The sequence below is a fragment of the Pundamilia nyererei genome, unplaced genomic scaffold, assembly GCF_000239375.1.
Source record: "Pundamilia nyererei isolate P.nyererei 1_Seehausen unplaced genomic scaffold, PunNye1.0 scaffold00508, whole genome shotgun sequence".
Lineage (NCBI taxonomy): Eukaryota > Metazoa > Chordata > Actinopteri > Cichliformes > Cichlidae > Pundamilia > Pundamilia nyererei.
Genome location: NW_005187909.1, coordinates 73,205 through 82,763, shown reverse-complemented (window position 1 = coordinate 82,763; position 9,559 = coordinate 73,205). Strand labels below are relative to the sequence as shown.

The 9,559-nt window shown below is 37.7% G+C and overlaps 1 protein-coding gene across 1 annotated transcript in view; it reads right to left on the bottom strand.

Moving 5' to 3' along the window:
* Positions 1-8,336, bottom strand: part of LOC102207503 (myelin-associated glycoprotein-like) — a 15,084-nt gene extending 6,748 nt beyond the window's left edge. Inside the window, exons 1-6 of the mRNA XM_005754100.2 lie at positions 8,231-8,336; positions 6,287-6,488; positions 5,728-6,090; positions 4,822-5,112; positions 851-1,099; positions 91-351 (exon numbers count right to left, since the gene is read on the bottom strand). Of these exons, the coding sequence (XP_005754157.1) occupies positions 91-351; positions 851-1,099; positions 4,822-5,112; positions 5,728-6,090; positions 6,287-6,332 (1,210 nt within the window). The 5' untranslated portion in view covers positions 6,333-6,488; positions 8,231-8,336. The remainder of the gene's footprint in view (positions 1-90; positions 352-850; positions 1,100-4,821; positions 5,113-5,727; positions 6,091-6,286; positions 6,489-8,230) is intronic.
* Positions 8,337-9,559: the final 1,223 nt, after the last annotated feature.

The following is a 9,559-nucleotide window of genomic DNA, read 5'->3' as shown; positions in this document are numbered from 1 at the left end:
CAAAAAGAAGGCATATTGAATATGTTTTGTTTTGCCATGTAAATATAAAGTGATAATAATTAATTCTTGAGATTGAAATTTTTTTCTTACCATTAGCAGGTAACAAGAGTGTGAGGTTAGCATTTCCCAGTGTGTTGTTTGCCAGGCAGTGAACAAACTTAAAGGACCCAAAGTATGTCTGCAGAGTTCCAGTAGTAACAGAGCCAACTTTCTCTATGCTGGTGCTTTGCAGGACTCTGTCACCAAGAACAAAATGGACCATGCTGGGAGGCCTGGACTCCACGATGCACTCACACTTTACCACATCATCCTCTGAGAAACATTTAGAGGAAGTCCTAATATCAGGGGGATCTGTAAGGACAATAGAGAGCTATAATTAGGAGATAAAAGATAGCTGTACATTTATTATATACATTATATGGATAAAAGTAGCTGCTCAGCAATCTAAATTTATGCCATGGTGCCATGATGTAAGCAGAAGTTTTGAACTTTGGAGTTATTGAGTCAGATGACTCAATAACACTATGCGCCTCAGTACTTGGTGACACTGCTTTGTAACTTTATGTTAATTTTGAAATTTCTTCCTCCTAGATATTCCAAAAACTGGCTTCTCAAAACAGTAACATCCTATTACAGTACCACACTTAAGTTAAACGATCTCTCGAGAACGACCCATTCTTTCACAAATGCTTGTAAAGGCAGACTGTACGGCTGGGTGACTGATTTTATACACCAGTGGCAACGGGACTGAAAACACCTGAATTTAAGGATTAATAGGTGTCAATAAAGTTTATCTTTGACTCACATGAAAATCTATTTTGTTGTTATATTTCTTCCATTTTGTACTCACATAACACATTGAGCTTCATGGTGCTTGATCTGTCTTGTCCTTCCTCATTGACAGCAGTGCAGTACACGGACTCTATTGAATGTCTGGAGACATTTGACATTGTGTAGGTTTGTCCCTTATTCAGCAGAGTACCAGATTCATTGTGCCACTCATAGCTGCTGACAGGGTTAGCATCACTGGAGCACTTCAGGTGTGCAGTCTCTCCCTCATTCACTGACTGGTACTCAACCTTCACATTCACTGGAGCATCTGCATAGAAACATTTAATCCTTTATGTTACTGTGCAGCATTTTATCTTATTTTACATACTGTCAGGTCAAGGTTGAGCTTATTTCAACATTCTGACATGATGGTGGCACCAAATGAAAAAGTTCAGGAAGTCGATGAAAGTCACCAATATTTTGGAGATGATGAATATACTGACAAAATATCAAAGCAGTCAATCCAGTAGTTGTTAAGACTAAATTGACTTTCAGTCAGTGAGTCATTGTCATACCACTAGACTGACGTCGCTGTTCATTAAACAAACAAACAAAACAAAAAATAAATAAATAAATAAGAGAGAAAAACGAATTTATAAATAATTCATAAAAACATTTTAAAAAGGATGCATATAGAAAGGCATATAATTTACAGTTCTTTTTGGCACAAGCTCATTCAGTGCAATTATCAGGCAACTGAAAGATGACTCATCGTGTCAGCAAGCAGAGGTTTTGGCAGTTTGCAGGTCTGTAGCATTTTGGGTGTGTGTTAACCCAGCGGTCCCCAACCCCCGGGCCTCGGACCGGTACCGGTCTGTGAGTTGTTTGGTACCGGGCCGCGAGAGTTGAGGCTCAGGTGTGAAATGTATAGTTTTCAGGGTTTTTATCGGTTTTCAGTATTATTTTGTTAACTTTTACCTAGTTTTCCTTGGTCTTTTCATGTGTGTTATGAATAAATTTTCTTTTTTTCGGTACTGGTACTAGTTTTATTTTGTTGTATTTATCCGCGACACCTTGAAGGCCGGTCCATGAAAATATTGTCAGGCATAAACCGGTCCGTGGCGCAAAAAAGGTTGGGGACCGCTGTGTTAACCACAACACAAAGGAAGAAATACATTAGCAGCTAAATTAGATAAGTGGTTGTTTTTGCCCATCATTCTGAAATGGATCATAAGGCCATTTCCAAATAAGTTTCTCATTCTGCAGTGTGAAAGCTTATTCTCACTGTAGGAAACATTCAAGAAAGTTTGCAGTCTTTCCAGGAGTTGATGTCCCAACAAATTCACCCCAAAGTCAAACTACAATGCTAAAAAAACAAAAACAAAACTAGTAATAAAAATGCAGTGTTAAAAAAAATAAATGAATAAATCAAAAAACCCACCAAAAATCTGGGCAGCATGACTGCAGTCATTCACTCAACCATGAACTCCTCAGTATATCAAAGTATTCTAGAGTCAAACATGAGGCTACAGCCTGTTTGCAGCTTGGTCTTAACTGATTAATAATCCCAAGGACATTACTTACCAAAGAATGACTGACAAAGAAAAGAATCAAGGTTTTGCAGTTGCCTCGTCAAAATTTAGATCTCAGATTTAAATTGTGTGGTGACAATTTAAAAGAGAGCTGTGCATAAACAAGTGTCCACAAACCTCAATCAAATGAAGCAACCTTCTAAAGATGTGAAAGATTTCAAAATGATGTGAGAAACGGCTACTTACTTTACAAGTCATTGTAGCCAAAGGTGTACATGCTACTGGGTTTTGCTTAGTTTTCAAATTACTTTGGAGTTTTGTGTAAGTGTTCTTTAACATGATTGCACATACAGTGGTATGCAAAAGTTTGTGCAACCTTGTTAATAGTCAATATTTCCCTGTATTAATCGTTGGTTGTTACAATAAAAAAATGTCAGTTAAATATATCATATAGGAGACACACACAGTGATATTTCAGAAGTGAAATGAAGTTTATTGGATTTACAGAAAGTGTGCAATAATTGTTTAAACAAAATCAGGCAGTTGCATAAATGTGGGCACTGTTGTCATGTTATTGATTCCAAAACCTTTAGAACTAATTATTGGAACTCAAATTGGCTTGGTAAGCTCAGTGACCCCCAACCCTACATACACAGGTGAATCCATTAATGAGAAAGAGTATTTAAGGGGGTCAATTGTAAGCTTCCCTCCTCTTTCAATTTTCATTGAAGAGTAGCAACATGGGGTCTCAAAACAACTCTCAAATGATCTGAAGACAAAGATTGTTCAACATCATGGTTTAGGGGAAGGATACAGAAAGCTGTCTCAGAGATTTAAGCTGTCTGTTTCCACAGTTAGGAACATATTGAGAAAATGGAAGACCACAGGCTCAGTTCAAGTTAATGCTCGAAGTGGCAGACCAAGACAAATCTCAGAAAGACAGAAATGACGAATGGTGAGAACAGTCAGAGTCAACCCAAAGACCAGCACCAAAGACCTACAACATCATCTTGCAGCAGATGGAGTCACTGTGCATCGTTCAACCATTTGCCACACTTTACACAAGAAGATGCTGTATGCGAGAGTGATGCAGAGGAAGCCTTTTCTCCACCCACAGCACAAACAGAGCCGCTTGAGGTATGCTAAAGCACATTCGGACTTCATTATTCATTCTGGAATAAGGTGCTGTGGACTGAAGAAACTAAAATGTAGTTATTTGGGCATACCAAGGGGCGTTATGCATGGAGGAAAAAGAACACAGCATTCCAAGAACAACACCTGCTACCTACAGTAAAATATGGTGGTGGTTCCATCATGCTGTGGGGCTGTGTGGCCAGTGCAAGGACTGGGAATCTTGTCAAAGTTGAGGGACACATGGATTCCACTCAGTATCAGCAGATTCTGGAGACCAATGTCCAGGAATCAGTGACAAAACTGAAGCTGCGCTGGGGCTGGATCTTTCAACAAGACAACAACCCGAAACACTGCTCAAAATCCACTAAGGCATTCATGCAGAGGAACAAGTACAACGTTCTGGAATGGCCATCTCAGTCCCCAGACCTGTATATTATTGAAAATCTGTGGTGTGAGTTAGAGAGAGCTGTCCATGCTCGGAAGCCATCAAACATGAATGAATTTGTAAAGAGGAGTGGTCCAAAATACCTTCAAACACAATCCAGACTCTTGTTGGATCCTACAGGAAGCGTTTAGAGGCTGTAATTTCTGCAAAAGGCGGATCTACTAAATATTGATTTCATTTCTTTTTTTTTTTGTGGTGCCCAAATTTATGCACCTTCCTGATTTTGTTTAAACAATTACTGCACACTTTCTGTAAATCCAATAAACTTCATTTCACTTCTCAAGTACCACTGTGTGCGTCTCCTATATGATACATTTAACTGACATTTTTTTATTGTAACAACCAACGATTTATACAGGAAAATGACTACTAACAAGGTTGCCCAAACTTTTGCATCCCACTGTACAACATTTTTCTCCTAAAAATGAGCACTCTGTGCTTTTTTTACTGTTAGTCATATGAAGTAATTGACAATCACAAATCAATTGGCACTTTGTTCTATGCCAGCTTGTAATAAATATATATTTAAAGATAAACAGTTTCACATTCTGTGTAAAAAATAAAATAAAATAAAAAAATAAAATATATGAGTAACAAATTAAACTGTAAAAGTTTTAACTTGTTCTGCTTAGTTTTTGTTTTGAATGTAATTCTCAATATTTATGTTTCTTTTCCCTAATTTCTTTCTAATTCTAACAACTGCAAACACATGTAACAAAGCAACCATGCCTAGTGTTGGAACACCCTTAATTTTCATTATGTTGGTTTGTGCTTTCTTAGCCTGGTTTGTTGCAATTTCACTCGTGGGTTTTACGATTTCTATAGTCTTCTCTTTATAACTATAAAGACCATTGTATTCTAGATTTTTTAAAAGTGATCATTTTTACAATATTTATACGATTTTTTTTCATCTACATGTATTTGTCAGTGCACACTTACATTTTACTTTAAGGGTCTTGGATGTTACCCGCTGCTTTCCACCGTGGTATGTAACACTGCATTGTAAAGGTTTGTTGTGATCAGAGCGGTTTGAGCGAAAGGTCAAAGTAGATGTTGCATTCCACTGGCCATTTTGAAGCTTCTGTGTTTGATCATGCTGCTCTCCAGAGTGACTCCAGTGGAAAGAAGGTGGATATGTGGGGCAGGAGTGAAACACAGAGCAGGATGCAGACACAGTTTGACCCTCCTTTACCTCCTCTTGCACAGAGAAATCAGTGGGATTTGGTTCATCTGTGTTAACAAGAAAGATCCAGATGATTTTAAGACCCAAACTAACTGTGATTTTTTTTGCAAATCCAAAGACTAATCCAATTGTTGAATTTCCAAATACCATAATGCGTAGAACTAATATAGGAAACAGATTAAGGTGAGGAGAAGGGAATAAGAGAAAAAACAAAGCAAAACACCATTCTTATAAAAATCTAACAATATGATAATGTGGACTTCACTTTACTATGATTTGACTTTATGCTGTGTGGCAGGTAAGCCAGGACCCAGCAATGAAAGACCAAATAGTAAACTAAAGAAGCAGCTTTATTGCTGTACGGAAAAAAAACTCAAAAATTCTAACACTAAGCTAAGGAACAAAACACAGAACTCTAAAACACAGAGAGATGCATACAACAGTGGGAAATGGGAAACTGAGGACATAAATATACACAACAGGGTAACGAGAGGATGGGTAGCAAGTGGAAATACAGCTGACACTAATTAGGAATCAACGAGGAATATTCCAATAACACTATTTAGTCCGGAAACATAGAAATAACGAACCAGTACCATAACACTTTCCACATGAGTGGATAATTTGAGTGTAACTGTATAGCATTCATTCAGTTAACTTACCGATCACTGAAACAGAGATTTTGTTCTTTGAGTAGGAAAATACGGTATAAGCTTCCATTATAATCCTGAAATGAAAGGTCCCTTCATCTCTTCTTGTAAGTTTATCAATCATCAGAGAACAATTCTTCTTGCTGAGGTCTCCCAGCAGCTTTGTCCGACTCCAAAACTGAGCTGGAGTTTGAGATGCATCAGAATGACAGATGACTTGATTATCATTATTATACCAAATCCCCGTGAAGGTCTGGGGGCTTTTTTGTGGTTCTGGGTAGTTATAAGAGCAGGGGATCACCACACATGAGCCAAGGAGACCTTTCACTGAGGATGGCACAGCAGCGGTCCAAGATGAAGCTTCTGTTGGAGTAACTGTAATAAATTTGAGAGTAAATTATGATGAAACAAAACAAATAAATAAGACTACCAACATAAGAAGGACAATGTAAATGTGTGTGAAAATAAAGAAAAGATCATGTAATACCGACATTATGTGTTACACAAAGATGTATGAAAATGTGAGAATTAAATTTTTCAGCTATACTTTAAAGGTCTATACTATCCATACCTTTAATGCAAATGTACATGAAGAACAAAGACCATTGTAAGACCATCTTTTCTTCTCACTGTCACGCCAACAAATACGGTGACAAGGATGTCACATGTTTTTTAAAATTTCCTTCAGAAACATGTGACATGAAGTTGCCTCTTTACTTTTCACACATTTTGCAACCACTTTATCACACTCATCTTACTTTTTTCTGCATGTTCTGCAAAATAGAGAAGAAAATTAACTTCATCATATCTATTTTTTTCTTTGTTAGGTTTTGTAAATGGTTTGTGCTTGATCACAGCGTGTGGTTTCCTGCTGGTTTTGCCTCCTTATTTACACATCAGTTTGACATGTTCAGAGTGAAATGTGGTTACCCTCTCACGTGCACACAGACACACGCACAGTAGTCCATTTTGATGGCTCTACATGTTTAAGAGTATGAGTTATTGTAGATATGCATTTTAGCCTTTGCATTTCTTATACTGACCCCGGCCCCTGAAGAAAAAAAATAATAATAAAAAAAAAAAATTGCTGGTTGCCACATATGTGAACACGAGAGAGGAAGACACCCTCGAAGTTCATCGAAACATTAACTTGATATTTATTCCTCCTTTAAACAAATTATTGTAAAGGAATTTTTATTTTGTTTTTATATGTATCTATTTTTAGTGAAATCAACTTATAAACTTATAATTCTTTTCTTTCTCGACATATTTTAAGTGACCTATATTTGACAAGAGCATAATAAAACTGAAATTCTGTTTATGGTGCGCCACTCCAATATTTTTAGTGGCCTCGCTATGGCCACCCCTATGAAACAACTCTGCACCCATGATTCTATCTATGAAAAAAAATATTTTTGTGTATCTAAAGGAAGAAATTTGCAATTTGTTTGGATTTCAGCTCTATTATATTTCTCATTAAATTAACAGGGACCCGGCTTCTTTGGTATATAGAATGACTACCAAAATAGTAATGGATTATTTTTAATTTGACAGCACTGTTTCACTGTCCAGCTCTGTTTTAGTCAAATGCGATGTCACATGACAGTGCAGCAAGACCTCACTCTTCATTTTGTGGCTTTTCTAAAGTAATGTGGGCAACAACCGGTGAATATAACATTTTAGCTAACGTGCAAAAGTACACTACCTTTACTCTGTGCTTTCTTGTAAAAAAAATGTTTATATGGTGAAGGTAACTAAATGGTGTTGACAACGCCACCTAGGGAGGGAGTTACACCCCAGGAGAGATTACAATAGCCAGTGTAAGCATCGTAACAATTACAAGTGGCACACAGGCTCGTTATTAACAAACAGAGTCCATTTCACCGATTATTGGACAAAACAAATATAAATAAAGAGCTGCAGAAAAGACAGCAACTTAAGTAACAGGGTTAATTAAGACACTTTATTAACAAACATTACTTAAAAGAAGAGGAGACCACCACTTGGGGAGGCAACCTACACTGAGGAGTTCCCAAGGTTGCAGTCTCTCTGCAATCCTCACTGCCACTTTCACTGCAACTTAAATGGTGCGTTATACTTGGTTCCCGGTGTGTACATTCACAGGCATAAAGGGGAATTCCACCACACGTGCCTAGCCTCTGCCCCAGCATTGGCGGTGTCTCCACTCAAGAAAAGATTTAAATTATAAATAAAGCAATATAAAAACAACCCAGTAAATAAGATACAAAAGAAAAAGGAGTAAACACACACGACACACACACACACCCTTTAAGATACAGGTCCTTTTAAAAGCTTGATTAAAATATAACAAACAGTTAACACTGAAACGCTATAAAACAATGAACAAATGCCAATCAACACGACAGCAACAAAGCAAAAACCAGGCTGCAACAAGACAGCAGCAGTGTGTAGGCCTTTAACAAGAGAAAGAAAGTAGTCAGCCAGGGTTCACGCTACTTTAAGCCAAACTGCAGACAGTCAGGATCCTACTTACCACCCTTTTACAGTTACAAAGCTTTAAGCAATTGGCAGGACAAAAGAATATGATCTGCAATACTTAAAGACAACTTGTGATCTTCGCCACCCTCTACAGGAATGAGTGCAAGTTGCCAGGAAATGGGAGTAGGCTACAGCTGCTTACATTAGGCGTGAATGTTCATGCTGCGTTCACAAACACCATGCATTAACCAAACATCTACCAAATCTAACCCACTACAAAGAAAAACAAGTTTTTTAACCGCTTGTTTCAGGAATTTCTGTGTTTGTCTGGGAAGACTAATTAGAAAGTTTTTAATAGTGGACAACTGATCACATTGGCAATGTTTTGTCTTTTTTGTATTCTGAATGTAAACACGTGGTATGTAATAAATAAAAATAATTAAAAATACAATTAAAATAAAATACAGACAACTGAGAGTAAAGCTAGAATATGACAATATCAAAAGACAAAATAAATAAACTCTCTGTCTGAATGAATACCGCCCTGTTGCACTGACATCCCTCATCATGAAGTGCCTTGAGCGGCTGGTCAAAGGTCACATCTGCTCCTCCCTTCCTGACACACTGGACCCTCTTCAGTTCGGGTGTCGGACAAACAGAGCCACAGAGGATGCCATCGCCCTGACAATGCACACCGCCCTCCCTATTTTTTAGATTTAGATTTTTTTAGATTGATAAATATAAAAATTTTATTTGTTAAATTTAAGAATACCGAGATAAATCATATGTATTTCTTAATTTAAAATGGCACCCAAATTGTATTCAAAATTGAGCCACACTTATGGAGGTCCACAATTCTTTTCCTGGTGTTTTAATTCAGCGGTCCCCAACCTTTTTTGGGCCACAGACCGGTTTGTGCCCAACAATATTTTCACGGACCGGCCTTTAAGGTGTTGCGGATAAATACAACAAAATAAAACTAGTACCGGTACCTCGCAGGCAGCAGCTTCTCCCCCCTCGCTCACATGTGTAAGTGCTGTGCTCAGTTGCCTAGTGCCTGAGCTCGGATCATACCAAAATTTGGGTGGAATTTACGACTGTGCGCTATGTGCTTCGAATAATGTGTGTAGCTTTTGTTTATACAGTTGTCAGTCAGGCATCTAACTATGAAACAAATTGGGCTTCTGAAAAAGAAGCCCAATTTGTTTCCCTTCTGTAGGGGTCTCTACAGGCATACAGGGCTCTGAGAGGGTACAAGATGACAACAGTCGATCATATTTATTTGTCAAAGCTGAATTCAGGGCAAAGTACGCTAAATTAGCGTTTTTAGCTAACAGCTACAATAAGCATAAAAGTTACTGTACGGCTATCATTTGTTAACATG